The sequence below is a fragment of the Ochotona princeps genome, chromosome X (assembly GCF_030435755.1).
Source record: "Ochotona princeps isolate mOchPri1 chromosome X, mOchPri1.hap1, whole genome shotgun sequence".
Taxonomy (NCBI): domain Eukaryota; kingdom Metazoa; phylum Chordata; class Mammalia; order Lagomorpha; family Ochotonidae; genus Ochotona; species Ochotona princeps.
In genome coordinates this window covers 72,276,598-72,292,284 of record NC_080865.1, presented here as the reverse complement: position 1 = coordinate 72,292,284, position 15,687 = coordinate 72,276,598, and the positions used below count along the sequence as shown (strand labels likewise).

The 15,687-nt window shown below is 36.4% G+C and overlaps 1 protein-coding gene across 1 annotated transcript in view; it reads right to left on the bottom strand.

Moving 5' to 3' along the window:
* Positions 1-15,687, bottom strand: part of COL4A5 (collagen type IV alpha 5 chain) — a 191,899-nt gene that overhangs the window by 35,941 nt on the left and 140,271 nt on the right. Inside the window, exons 31-37 of the mRNA XM_058658440.1 lie at positions 14,965-15,132; positions 14,057-14,146; positions 12,820-12,969; positions 10,762-10,860; positions 9,362-9,451; positions 8,579-8,718; positions 161-287 (exon numbers count right to left, since the gene is read on the bottom strand). Coding sequence (XP_058514423.1) covers positions 161-287; positions 8,579-8,718; positions 9,362-9,451; positions 10,762-10,860; positions 12,820-12,969; positions 14,057-14,146; positions 14,965-15,132 — 864 coding nt within the window. The remainder of the gene's footprint in view (positions 1-160; positions 288-8,578; positions 8,719-9,361; positions 9,452-10,761; positions 10,861-12,819; positions 12,970-14,056; positions 14,147-14,964; positions 15,133-15,687) is intronic.

The window sequence follows — 15,687 nt, the reverse complement described above, 5'->3', positions numbered from 1 at the left end:
AGCAGAATGCTGCAGTCAAGATTATAGCTGAAAGATGATATTATTGTAAAAAAAAAACAAGGGACAATGGGAAGGGGAAAAGATGGGAAGTCCTTTACTTATAAAACTGTAAAATGAAAACTAAGACCTAAAAAAAAAAGAAAGAAAAAGGAATGTTTACCTGGGAATCCAGGAAGGCCTGGTTGTCCTTTTGCTCCAGGAGCCCCTGGTAACCCAGGCAAACCAGTAACTCCCACAGAACCTTTGATGCCTGGCTCTCCTGGGCGTCCAGGCAGACCAGGTTCACCCTGAAAACACAGAAGAGAAACTGAATCCTATGTATTATTTAGGTTGTATGACAAATTGATATTATTTACAATTTTTACTCTATGGCAGGCACTAAATGCTTTACATTCATTGCTTTGGTTAATTATCACAATACACTACAGCTAGGCTTTATCATCTCATTTTTAAATGTGAAGGCAGAGTCAGAGAAGCAAGAGCCCAAGGCCTTTAGAAACTGGCAAGTGGGGTCAGAACCAAAGTCTGTCAGATTCAAGAGTCCTTGTGATTCCCAAGGTAGGTAAACGCATCATTCTAACTAGTCCTTAACAAAACTTTTAGAAAGTTACTATTGTTGTCTCCTATGTTCTAGTGATATAGCCAGAAAGTGGTAAAGTCTGGCTTTGCATTAGAACAGTCTAAATTCACAGCCTATGACTGTCCTCCCTACTATATTATGATGTAATTCATTGTTTACAACAGGCCTGACATCTGTGGTAGGTTCTGCTGCAGAAGGTAAATTTAGTTTTACTACAATGTGGACATTTACATTCCACTTCCTCTATGACACTTTGTTGTGAATATGAGAGCTTACCCTAGGAGCTTTACTAATATTTGTAAGAGTTTCACAAAAACAAGTCTTAAGTCTTCAATTACATTGAAAGTTGCCTTGTGATCATAAAATCATGGTCATTAAAATCACATACACATTTATGCTCAATGAACATCGCGTTGTATATTCTTAGGACAGAGCCTTAGAAGAATGTACACCAATTTTTAAAAATGAGAACATTTTCCTGAATATTAGTTAAAGCATACGAGGTTACTTCAGAAAGTTTGTGGAAATGATATTAAATATAATAAATATATGCATAAACATTTATACTTGTATATATACATATATGTACACACATGTTTGTGCGTATACATACACATATATGTATATGTGTATAAATGTAGAGAGTCATTTTAAGGACGTAGTACATATACAACGAAATTTTGGATCAGTTGCAGTTACTCAAGAAAGCATTGAAGACGTTATGTTTTTTATTGTTTACAAAGACATTAAATATTTATACATGTATATATCAAAATATAAAAGAAGAAAATTCAGATAGTCTGCAAGTGAAAGACAGATGACAAACTCATGATTATTTATGATATCAAAGTGTTTAATTCTAAAAATAATCTTGTCTAAATTTAGCTAGCACTCACCACCAATGCGCTTTCTTTCATAAACCTTACAGCCTTACTCCTTCAAAGCAAGTTAATTTTAAAGAGAAAGTAAATATTTTATTAGATCTTTTGAAATAGACTAAATTTTGCTAGCTTAAACTTTATCTAATTTTTATTATTCATACACTTACAGGGAAAACAAAACATTTCAAAAATGTTAAGTACAAGGAGAGAAGCATACAAGTACAAAGAAAATCAACAAAGTAGCCAGGGATCTCACACATCACTCGTGAAATGGAAACTTCAGATCTATTTGCATTCCTTATGTTGGAAGTGACTTGAATACAATTATGTTGCAAATTTCAGCATCTGCTCTAATTGCAATACAATTTTGATGCAATGTTGAAAGTGAAATTTATCATACATGATGAGTCAAATTTACCAATTTGAAATAATCTGGATATTGGAAGACCAGAATGTGTAGCTCAGCAAGTCTGAAAACAGAACTTCTTTCAAGGTCATTGTGATGTATCACATGCAGACTATGTAGAAAAAGAAGTTCAATTTAATATATTCCTTGTTAAAACTGAAATTTGTAATCTAAGAGTATTGGTTCTTAGTCAACTGCTATTATATCCTAATAGTGGCATCTTCTCTGCCATCCCACTTCATGCTATAGTAACCTAAAACTTACACACACAAAAAAACCCATATGTCACACTTTACAGAAGGGAAAGCATCAAACTTGGTGAGAAAGTTCATTCTTGTCTTTTCCATTGTACTGTAACATCGAATAGCACTGCCACTGGAAACAAACCAAGATATCAAATAGAAAATTCTGATGGTAAAGGATTAAAAATTGTATCCTGCTTCATAGCAATAATATAACAACTGCAAGTGGAAGTTGTGTATACCCACCTAATAGTTAATTTTTTGTAGTCCTATCTGAATTTAAGAATAAAAAATACTATGAAAAAGTCATAAATAACTTGTACTTTATCCAACAAAATAAAGAACAGAAAACTGAATGCAGCAATGCCATTCTTAAAAGCTTGAAAGTATAATTTATATACACAAATGTACATGTTTAATGTATATATTTTGATACATACACAACTGTTATTATTCCTACAATCAAGATAGTAAACGTATTCATTATCTCCAAAAATTACACTGAGGACTTTGTGTGTGTGTTTGGCAGTAAGAGTACTTTAAAACCAGTAAGAACAAAACGGTATCAGGGAAAATTTTAGCCACAGATTTTTTAAAAGACAAATAAAAAACCAAAACATAAAAAATATAAAATAAAATCAGCAGTATTATTAAACACAGATAGTATGTCATATAGCAGATCTCTAGATCTTATTCACCTCACATAACTGAACCTTTATACAAATTGACTATTTCCATTATAATAATTGATACAGGAGCTGGCATTGCAGTACAGCAAGTGAAGCTCCTGCCTGTGACACTGGCATTCCATATCAGAGTGCCAGTTCAAGTTTCAGCTGCTCTGTTTCAGACCCATATGCCTACTAACGCATCTACCAAGCAGCAGAGGATGGCCCAAGAACTTGGGCCCCCATGGGAGACTTGATGGAGTTCCAGGCACCTGGCTTCCACCTGGCTCAGCAGAATGGTTGCTGCCATCTGGGGAATTAACCGAGTGGATGGAAGATACCTCACTCTCTCTCTCTCTCACCCTCTCTCCCCCCTGTCCACTTTCATTCTGACTTGCAAATTAATAAAATGAATCTTTTTAAAACGGTATATACTCTGGAGCATAAAACAAGATCTTCAAGCCTGTATGTCAGTTAGCAATGGACTAAGGCTGCCTGGGCAGGTTGAAAAGGAACCTCCATGCGAGACACCACAAGTAAAGGCATGGCATCAACTCAGATGTCCATCAGCTGATGACTAGATGAAGTGGACATCCTTGGCATGGAATTTTGTCAAATGCTTTTTTGCTGTTTTAATTGACATGTCCATGTAGGCTTTCTCTTTCATTCTGTTAATATGCTTTATTATTGATATTTGTTGCATCTTGAAACACACTTGTGCCCAAGGGAAAAATCCTGTTTGATTACAGCATACAATTGTTTTTTATATAACTTGGGATTCATTATGCTAACGTTTTGCTAATAAATCTGTCTCAGCTTGTATAAAGGCTATGCATCCATATTTTCACTCTACTGTTTTTTTTTTATGGGTTTAAAATTGGGATAGACCTGGCACCACAGGATTATGATAAAAGTGTTCCCTCCTCTTCAACTTTTTGAAAGAGCTTGAAAAAAAATGGTATTTATTCTTGTTTAAATGTTTGGTACAATACGCCAGTGTTATCATCCACCTTGGTTTTTCTTTGTAGGAAGCTTTCTGGTTAACGAATCAATCTTCTTATCAGCAACAGATCTACTTAGATAATTTATTTCTGTGATTCAGTCTCACTAGGTTATACATTTTTAGGAATTTTTAAAATTCCATCTAGGATGTCCAATTTGTTGGTATAAACTTGTTCATAGTATTCACTTGTAATGATTTTTACTTTTCTAATACTAGTAGTGTTCCCTCTTTTATTTCTGGTTTTAGATGTTCAGGATTTTTTAGTCAATCTAACTAAAGGTTTTTTAATTTTATGGATTTTTTCACAGAACCAACTCTTGGTTTTGTTGATATTCTGTATTATTTTCTATTCTGTAGTTTTCCACTTAGACCACACTTTTACTATAGAATATTGGAATCATCCACAAATGTAAATGGACTAGTATAACGAATCTTAGTGTGCCTATTCTATGTGTGTGTTTTTATCTACACACACAAATGAACAAACTTCCACATGAAGAGAAAAATGTGAAATTTGTTTTTCTGTGTCTGGATTATTATTTAAATGATTTAACTTTTATCAAAAATAGTTTCGTGTCCTAAAATATTATATTTTGTAGAATGTTTCAGGTGCCCTTGTAAACTGCATAATCTGATGTTGATCACAATATTTTGTCTTAGTGTCAATTCACTTTGCACATTGTAAAAATTGAGTCATTTGGCTGTAAGTCTGAGTGGCTGTAAGTTCATGAAACCCAGGAAGGTGGCCAGATTTTACTTGGGACGCAAGCCGTGATCGTGAATAACATCAATGATGGCACCTCGGCCCGCCCCTACTGCCACGTGCTGGTGGTCAGCATCTACCGTTGTCCCCACAAAATGACAGCAGCCATGGGTAAGAAAAAGTTTATAACTACAACCACCTCAAGTCTACCAGGCATCTTATGGATATTCCCTTGGGCAAAACTGTGGTCAACAGGTTGTCTTCAGACACCCTGCTCTGAAACGTGAGGCCCTGTGGGATGCCAAGATCAAGTTTGAGGAAAGGTACAAGACTGGCAAAAACAAGTGGTTCTTGCAGAAGCTGTGGTTTTACATATTTTTGTTCCACTTATTAAAGATTTTTTAGATGAATTATTTGGTTTCTTAGTGAACTATTCACTTCTTTATATATTTTGAATACAAATATTTATCTGATATATTATTTCCAAACATTTTCTACAATTTTGTAAGCTGTTTCTCTCTCTCTCTCTCTTTGTTGTTTGTGCTTCGGGTGTTATGACTAAGATATCATTCATTATCTAACCCAGGGTCATGGGGATTCAGTCATTTTTTTCTTCTAAGATCTTCATCATCTTAGCTGTTACATTCAGCTCAGTTACCCATTTTTAATTAATTTTTGTATCTGGCATGACGTTGAAGTCCAAGTTCACTGTTTTACATGTAGAAAGCCACTTGTCTCAGCATTACTTGTTGAAAAGACTGTTCGTTTCCTTTTTTGTCTTGGTACCCTTGCTGAATATAAACTGATACAAAATGTATATGCTTATTTTGGACCCTATTCCTTTGATATATATGCCTTTCTTATGCCATGATCATAACCTTTGAAGTTTTGAAATCTAGAAGAGTGAGTACTCGTAATATATTCTTTTCAATATTTCTTTGGCTCTATTTGAGCTTTAGTAGTTTTCTAGGAATTCTAGGGTATGCTTTCTAATTTCACTAAAAATATATCCAAGATTATAGTAACTGCAATGTCTTATTCTCCTGATTTGGAATCTAGTGTTAATACAGAAGAATTTTAAGTGTCTTATCAAGTTCATGCCTCAGTTTCTAAGATTTTTAGTATACTGTATTAATCATTTTCAATATTTTACCATTATTACTGTTTCTTAACAGTGCAATAACCACAGAAATTTATTGCATATTTGTCTTTTAATGACCCAGATGATTTGATTTACTTTAACAACCTGAGTTCATTTTCTGCTTACTTTCATTTCACTCTGTTTAGCCACAAGGACCTCAACTATGTTACTTAAACATGTGAGGTATGTCCCCCACCACAGGATTTTTGCATGAATCACTTCCTTAATTAAGCAAACATGTCACCCTCAACTTTCATTGGAGAAACTCTCCCTTACCAATTCATTCCAACGTGTAACAGTTTTCAGCAAATCCTATCACCAAGCATTTGTTTTAAATTTTCATGAGTTTTATCACAATAATCCTGTTAGATGAGAAGACTCCAAATGAATATGAGAAATGCAATGAATTGACTGTGGTGCAAAATTTTTTTGAAATCCATACACTGATTATCATAAGATACATATTTCATAAATTTTTGAAGACTCCTCCTATATCACTTTGATGAGATAAATGTTCCATGCAGGTAGTGAATTTGTTTCCTGAATGTTCCATCTGCACCACCTAAAATAATGCTCAGGACATGATACCATTCAATATTTTCAAATGAATAGAAAATGAGTGTCAAATTCACTAGATAAAAATTTTAAACTTCCGATAAAATACACAGCAAGCAATGCTCTAATACACATAACTGACTTAAGGGAAGTATCTGCAACATAAATACCAGCCAGTGGATGTAGCATCACTGTGTGTTACTAGTGGATTTTGACACATCACTAGGTTATAAACAAGCAATCGCCTCTTAAGAAAGGGTGGCAAAGAGAAGAGATAATTTATACAAGAGGTACAAACACATGAATCCCAAATATAATCAGAAAAGTCCAAATATATAAAACATCTATTTGATTCTAAATTCTAAAGTTGATTAACACTCAATATTTATCAAATGAAAAGCAGATGGGAAGGTCTTACGTTATAATTTTCTATAAAAATTGATTTATTTAATAAGAAAATTTGTTAGTAATAATCAATATTAAAAGGCACATATTTGCTGTATTCCAGCAATTCTACGCTGAATTTATTACATAGCAGCATTTAGTCAAGATTCATAAGTTTATATAAGAATCATCAGTGTTACATACCTCTAATTATGCAGCTATGAAAACACATTCAGTATTAATAGCAGATTAAATCATGTTAAATCAACAAAAGTATACTAAACAATTATAAAACGTAAGGTGCATGTCTATGAGCTGATATTTGTCAAGATTTCCTAAGTGATGAAAGCCAGTTAAGAAAATGTGCAATGTAATTTTATGTATGTAAAAATACGAAAAGACATATAAATTCAGAAGATGCAGCATCTTTTCATGCATGAGTAATTAAAAAAACTTTTCCAAATTTGACTGTAACATGCTTATTATTTCAAGATGTATTCAAATATATCAGTGATTTTGAAAGTAATAAAAATGAGCCTTAAAACTGATGAAATATAATATATGCATGCATTAGCAAATTCTTTCTGGAAAAGGACATGATAAACTGCTAAAAGTTACTTAAGAACTGGAGATTTGGGGTTTGAGAACATGTAGAAAGTTTATTTCTCCTTTTATAACTTTCTATTCTGGTTGTATTTTAAAATCAATAACTTCAATGCACTTATACTATGATCCAGCAATTTCACATTTCAAAAATCTATCCAGTATAAATGTGCATTAACAGACATATTGTAAAATGCCAAGGAAAATTGCTTAAGATACATTGAGCAAAGAAGGAAAAAAGACAGAAGTTACAAAGCAAGGTACAGGATAGCATACACACTGAACCCTTATATTTATCATATATAGAAAAAACAAAATGTATATGTACACACATAAGTATAATAAGCAACTAGAAATTTCCTTTAGAGTGTTCTTCAGTAAATTCTTATTTCAGTGGGATCTTCACTGATATCATGCAAATTGAGTGCTGCTAATCCTTTTCTAATATTTCTAAGTCCTGTAGATATGATTAAGGAAGTTTTTCTTTTCCCTTCTTGGAACTAAGCAGTTCTCAATTAATTCTTGTATTGTGGACAATAAATAAATGCAACCAAAAAAAATTCTCTTGTTCCCAGTGATTCAAACACAAGTTCTAAATTTGATTACTGTAGAAAGGCAACCAAAGTTTTTTACATTGACTGGAAGCATAAAAATATGCTATGCTGTTGAGAAAATTCAAATATTTTCTCAGACATTCAAATAAGGATACTTCTACGCTGGTGTTGAGAGAGAACATTAGACTACCATTTGCAGTGTTGACATTCCATCCTAGAATTTTAGCTACTCTGCTTTAAATCTAGCTCATTGTTAATGCACCTGGGAAAGCACCAGAGGATGGTTCAAATGCTTGGACCCCTGCCACACAGGTGGGAGGCTTGGATGGAATCCTGGCTCTTGGCTTCAACCTGGCCCAGTGACCACTGTCATGAGAATTTGGGAGGGAAACAGTAGAATAACGATCTCTCTCTCCCACCCTTTCTCTCTATTTCTCTCCCTCTCTCTTTCTTTCCCTCTTGTCTCTGCTGCTAATCCTTTCTAATAAATATCTCAAGAAGAGAATATTATTATGCTTTCATTTATATCTTAATTTACTTTGCATATAAATCTTTCCAAGTAAGTAAAAATGTTAACACAAAGATCAGCAACTCCATCATCAAAAAGAGAAAGCCAAAGTCAGGCAGCAATATGTCTAGTTTATTGAAACACACTCAGATTACTATTGAAGCAACATAAAGAGATCAGAGTTTTTCCTCCCTTTCCATTGCACTGGCCCCAAGCTGCAAAGAGGGATAAAAATCCAACCTAAAATAAAGTATGTCATTCTACAACTTGTCAAATGAAGAATTAGCAAGGAGCACAGTGTTAACAAACAAATCTCATTTGCTCAAGACATATGCCTGGAACACGATTACCTTTGGGCCAGGAAGACCTGGAAAACCAATGCCTGAAACACCAGGATCACCCTTTTCTCCTTTCTGCCCAGGTGATCCTGGGGACCCAGGTTGACCAGGAACTCCAGGAGGTCCAGGGAGCCCTTTCACACCTTGAGGACCTGTTGAAAGTTTCACATGTAATATTTAATAAGATATCCTATACTCATCATGTTCCTAAAATGCCTATGAACCGCTCCTCTCCCCCCCCCCCAAAAAAAAGATTAAAATGTTCCCTATAAACTATGAGCCACATACTATGTAATAATGTGCTTCACAACCAGGATTATATAAAACTTATTTTTAACAGAAGCTTAAATGAAAGAAGTACAATTTGTGTATTCAAACTTTTTTTTTAGGTTTCTAAAACTCCACCCACTAATTCCCAATTCATATATTTGTGTAACAAGAGAACTCTATCCACTAATTATCTTAGATGCTATCTCAGATTTTGCCAATAGTCTCTTGACTGACAAAAAAAAAAGATAATGCACCATCATTTTCCATTATGGATACTAAATATGTGGGATTGTTCAGTGGTTTGGGCTAATGGTGAAGCTTCAGTTTCAGATGCCCACATTCCATATTGGAGTGCCTAGGTTTAACTGTTGGTCCCTGATTCCAGTTTCCTATGAGATAGCTAGTGATGGCTAAAGTTGATGGGTAATTGATACCCAGGTGGATGACCTAGACTAAGCAAACATGAACTCTTTTTGCCTCTAAATTAAGACAATAGATATTTGAGAGACTTTAGTCACTACTCACCTGGGAAACCCATATCACCTAAGTTTCCTTTAAGTCCGGGTGGTCCTGTAAGTCCTGGTTGCCCAGGAAGACCAGGGTTACCCTTGGGACCTGAAAAGTCAAAATGCTAACATCAGGACTAGTGGGCAATTGGAATAAGCAGTAGTTAAAGTTGCCAGCATGGGACTGGGTGCAATAAGTAGTAAAGATTAAAGTTGACAACTATAATTTGGCATTAAACAGTCAAGAAATAGCTAAGAAATCTCTGTGGGAACATATTACAATATAAACATGTGGAACTAGAAGTCTCCTAATACAACTTCATAAGAGAATTTTCAGAGCACCCTGTCCTAAAGCAATTCAAATCATTTGAAGACTCATTTGTTCTATGTGTATAACTACCTTGACTCTATTTTCAAGATCTATCCAACATAATAAATCTGTTTTTAAAAGATTCAGAAAGGGTTTCTTACATAGATTCTGGGTACCTGCGACAAAGAAGAAAAGTGATTAACTGTCCCTGTATAGCCCTACTACATATTAGATCCACAGAGCTACAAATTGATGAAGAGGTAGTGGGCAGATACCTCAAATAACCATGGTTGCTCTGTTGGCACATACTTCCTAGATGATTGGTACTTGAATTTTGTGGTGTCACCTAAGTATTTTTCAAGAGTCACAGGATTGTCTGAATCAATGTTTCCCCCTCTTTTCTTTTACATCAACTTCTGACTTGATGGAGAAAATGCAGAAGTGAGTGAAAGAGAGGGAGAATTTTTCTCTTCAACTATGTTAAGTCAATGTGCTGTGGAGTAAAGAAGAAATACTTGGCTTGCAGGATAGGAACTAGTTGCTCTTTATTTCTTCAGGCGAGAAACAAAAATGTTAATTAAGCAGCCAGAAATGATCAGGAACACAAAAATATTGACTGTAAGAGTCATTGATGCGATAATATACTACCAGTGGAGGTTGTGAAGCTTTCACATGTGAAGTTTTAAAAAGTAGAATCAGCAGCCATCTGCTTTTATGTGGTTTAACGGCTGACTTGTCTGAAGAGGGGGAAAAAAAGCTGGAACAGGTGAATTCTTCAGATATGTACCAAATAATTGTCCTTCTAAATGTGTTGCCATGTATATGATAAAACACAATCCTCACTTGGGTCATACTTATGATTCTGTATATACTCTGATGTCACAAATAGAAGAAACTGCATGAGTAAACCAAAATAGTGTATCAATTGTCACTGCTGAAGACTGAGGCAAATAACAGCATCTTTGGTCAAAGATGAACTCTAGGTCAGTACCTACACATGCATATTATTTTTGCCAAATCCCAAACATTAGGAAATAATATAAACATATAATCACTTTCCAAAAGTTCAAGGCACGTGTTAATTTGTAGAAGGGTTCTATAATACCTACCTGGAGATCCTGGTAATCCAGGCTGTCCACTCAGTCCAGGTTTCCCTGGGTCACCAGGCAGACCCGGGTAACCTTTTGGCCCTGAAATTCCAGGAATACCTTCCAAGGATGAGGAAAAGAGACAGTTAGACTGATATCACCGCATGAAGTGAGTCTGCCAGAGCAAGCTGCTTTGAACTATAAAATGAGAAAGCAAAACTAGCACTATTCCGATATAACATGAACTATTAGTGCAGGACTCCTATTCGATTCCTCCATTTCTTTCTTTCTTTTTTCTTTCTTTCTTCCTTCCTTCCTTCCTTCCTTCCTTCCTTCCTTCCTTTCTTTCTTTCTTTCTTTCTTTCTTTTCCACCAAGAAATATGGAGTACTCAGGAAATACAGTGCCTCCCTCTTTGGGCCTCAGAGTCTTACACTGTAAAATGAAGAAATTAAGACTTGTGATCTCCACACTCTTTCCAAGAATACCCTTAGTACCTCCAAAGTAGAGGCTAATTATAATTTCCTGCTCCTATTATACTGAAAGTGTCATTGGAAGACAAAACATGGCTTACAAAAAGATAAAGCAAACAAAGACATTCCATTTCAGCAATACAAATTAGGTAGACTGGAGATATAACAAGATGGCTATTGACTAAGAAGCTCTAGCTATGACCTTTCCACGTAGACAGCAATTTGAACAATTGGTCATGCAGCAAGTCATCTTCATAGGAGCTACAGAAGTCAGATGAGAGACCACAGTGATCTTTTGTAACATGATGATAAGTCACAATGAATAAAGTGTGGAGGAAAGAACAGCTTGTAACACACTGCTTACAGTTCCAAGTAGCACAGAGGGAAGGAAGGAAGGAAGGAAGGAAGGAAGGAAGGAAGGAAGGAAGGAAGGAAGGAGGAACAAATGAGAAGAGAGAAAGGAAGAATGAAAGAAGAGGGAGAGAGAGATGTCTCCTGCTTGGAGGAGGAAAATGGAAGTGAATTCCAATGTCTGCCATGCCCACCATGATAAAATCAGAGTCAGACAAAATCCTACTCCCAGGCCCAGCCCCAGTGACTGAGTATTATAGTCAGGTAATCTCTATTATCATTCTGACAATCACCAGATGAGAGCTGAGGAAGAGAACAATCACTGTGGAGTAGTAAGGTAGAAGAAAGAGCTGAGGATTTTCCATTGAAACTCAAAGCTGAAAGGTAAGGATAGCAAGGAACCACAGGACTGTATTGTGGCTCAGTGCCATTCTGGCCAAGGTATTCACTGAAAAGGTCCTAACAGTACTCATTTCCAGGCCAGTGACAAGATACATCCTCTGAACCTGCCATGATGCAAAGTGGAGTTCTGTGGTCAAAACTAACAATGAATGAAGAGGAATATAAGGATTGATTTCTGCTTATCCACATTTTATCATGTTTTGTTATGAATATGTTATACTTCTATTAAAGGAAAATGATTTTTTTAAATTACAAGAAATATGTCACACATTACACCTTGGTTGCTTCTAATAAAGTAAATACAATATCACAGTTGCTCACTAGACTTTCAACAACAACCTTCAAAGCTGAGCTTGGTTGTTCATAGTTCAATATTTGTTTACTCTTCCAAGCTAGAATAACAGAGAACTACATTTAAAATCTAAGTATGATATGGCTATCAAAAAACTGTAGTACAATGATGTACCATTTATTCCGAACTGGTTTCAAGGGTAAAAAAAAAAATCTAAAATGGACTTTCAAATTTTCTGAATCCTCAAATGTGCTTTCCACATGATTTATGACAACAATGTCTTTTTTCTTTTTTTTTCACCACATCCTATACCACTTCCTGGAAGACTTGAATATGACTGCCTGAATCTGTTAAAACCATACAGTTTGTGAGAGATAAGCCATAAAGAAAACACTCAAGCAAATGTGGATTAGGGAAATAATATAATCAAGCAAAGCATGACCAAATTTTGATACACCTAAATCATTTTTGTTGGCGAATCCTGTATCACAAAAATGTCATTTTTAAAAATTAAACTTTACATACACTATAAAAATATTCCTGAATAGATGAATTCACTCACCTGGTAAGCCAGGTTCCCCCTTCTCTCCTTTTGAGCCCAGCAGATTTGGATCTACTGGTCCAGGAGGTCCTGGAAGGCCAGGCTCTCCTTTGCTGCCCTTTTCTCCTGCTGGACCAGGAAGTCCTGGCTGACCGTGTAAGCCATCATCTCCTAAAATCAACACATGTGGAAAACACACAACAGATCAACTTTATCCACCCAAGATTAAAATAAGTGATGATTATACCTAACATGTAGTTTGGCTGATAGCTACTCAAAATATTAATGCAGCTTAGCCATGGTATAGTAATTAGTTGAGTATATACATATTTCAAATCCAGATACTAATTCTTCCTTCTGCAAGTCTTTGGAAATTGTAGACTGGGTGTAAGAAAAGAATCAGCGGGGCCCAGCGGCGTGGCCTAGTGGCTAAAGTTCTTGCCTTGAACGCCCCGGGATCCCATATGGGCGCCGGTTCTAATCCCAGCAGCTCCACTTCCCATCCAGCTCCCTGCTTGTGGCCTGGGAAAGCAGTCGAGGACGGCCCAAAGCTTTGGGACCCTGCACCCTTGTGGGAGACCCGGAAGAGGTTCCAGGTTCCCGGCTTCGGATCGGCGCGCATCGGTTCATTGAGGCTCACTTGGGGAGTGAAACATCGGACGGAAGATCTTCCTCTCTGTCTCTCCTCCTCTCTGTATATCTGACTTTGTGATAAAAATAAATCTTTAAAAAAAAAAAAAAAGAAAAGAATCAGCGGCTAAATCCTCATCCTGCATGTGTGGGGATCCCATATGTGTGTCGGTTCAAGTCCTGGCTGCTCCTCTCCCCATCCAGTTCCCTTCCTGTGCTCTGGGAAAGCAGGAGAAGATGGCCTAAAGCCTTGGGACCCTGCACTAGCTTAGGAGACCTGGAAGGAATTCCTGGCTCCTTCAGCTTGGTTTGGCTCCTGGCCATTGCGGCCACCTGGGCAATGAAGCAAGGAAAGGAAAATCTTCCTCTCTGTCTCACCTCTCAGTAAATCTGACTTACAACTGAAAAAAAAAAAAGAATCAAAGCTGAATCCATATTTTTGCCATTTTGAGTTAAGTATTTACATTACATGGCATCTAAACAAAGCATGCCACGAAATGTAAGACAATACCACACAGAAACAAGACACAACCAAACATTGCTCATTCTAAAGCAGCTAAACAAAAGTGATTGTATTGATATCAAGCGATATTTAATTTTCTCTCTCATACACAAAACTGAATATTACCTTTAAGACCAGGATTGCCACTCCTTCCAGGAATCCCCAGAGGTCCTGGTGGGCCTGGAGGTCCCATCATACCCATTTCACCTTTGGCACCTTTGAAAAACACCAGTTGTTAACTTTTGCCTTTCTGGGACTTTGGAAAGATGAAAGTATTGTTTTAAGATGTCTGGAAGACACTGTGAAGTTGAACTCCTTTTCTGTTGCCTATAATCTTAGTGCTGACTATTGCTAGTATCCATGAATAAAAACGATACACTGTGGTAAAATAGTATCCAAAGATGTCCCTCATCAATGGACCCCATTTCCTAGTATATATGCCCTTGTATAGGCTCTTCCTCTTAATGTTGGTTGAGTCTGTGTCTTTATCCTCCTAATTGACACTGTGTGACTTCCATGGCTGAAAATAATAAAACTCTTTCGACTTCTTACCATGGTTCCTCAAATACTTGCACTTGACTTTGGGGATTCTTTCTTTAAAGCCAGCTGCCATGCAAGAAAGCTTCTACTCTGATACAACCATAATATGAAGGCTCCAAACCATTTGAAGAGGCAACAGGTATGATGAGTTAAAATTTCAATGAACACTAGGTAAGGGAAAAGTACTGTCTTGGAAGTAGATTCCTAAGCCCTACCTCTGCACATTTTAACTCCTTACCCATATAATCCTGAGCAAAATCAGAAGGCTGATTTAAACCATTATGTCTTGGGACTGTTCACCATAGATACAACTAGAATACCCACAGAGAATAAAGTATAGGGCAAATCTTAATAAGCTTTTCTTACAAAGACATTTAACACTCTTCATTAAGGGAGAGAATCAATTGAGAAAACAGTAACATAAGAATAGTATACAAGTCCTATTGGCTTTAATTTCCTGAAAACAAAATCAGAGAAAACATTAAACAAATTACCTGGAAATCCAATGGCACCTGCTTTTCCTGGGAGCCCTGGTGGTCCTGGAGGTCCCACAGGACCAGGTGTTCCTGGGAGTCCTGGATTGCCTCTTTCACCAGGAGGTCCTGGCATATCAAACCCAGGAGGTCCCGGATCTCCCTTCTCTCCTGGTATTCCATGTAGACCTAGTACATAAACACCATTATTAGCAAACATTGAAGCAGTTTTAAAAGACATATCTGGGGGATTTGTATTATGGCAGAGTAGGTTCAGTGGTGGCTTGGCAACGACTGAATTCCGTATCATAGGGCAGATTTGAGTCCCTGTTGCTTTGCTTCTATTCCAGCTTCCTGCTAATGTGCCTAGCAAATCAAAGGAACATGGCCCAAATCCTTTGGTCCCTACCATGCATGTAATAGACAGGATGTGGTTCCTAGTACCTGACTCCAGCCTGGTTCAGACCTGGCTGTTTGAGGCACCAGGGCAATCACTTAAGAGATGGGTGGTGGGTCTGTCTCCTTCTCTCTCTGTCTCTCCCCTCTCTCTGTCACTCTGCCTTTTAAATACATATATACATACATACATAAATAAATATGTAAATTTATTGTAAAAGTTCATTTCATATTTTTTTCTAGCAAACAAATGATAGAACCCTGTGTGTATAAACATGACTTACAAATACCTAAAATTTAGCTCCAGGACTTTCAAGCATTTCAAGCATATGTCTCTAACACAATATT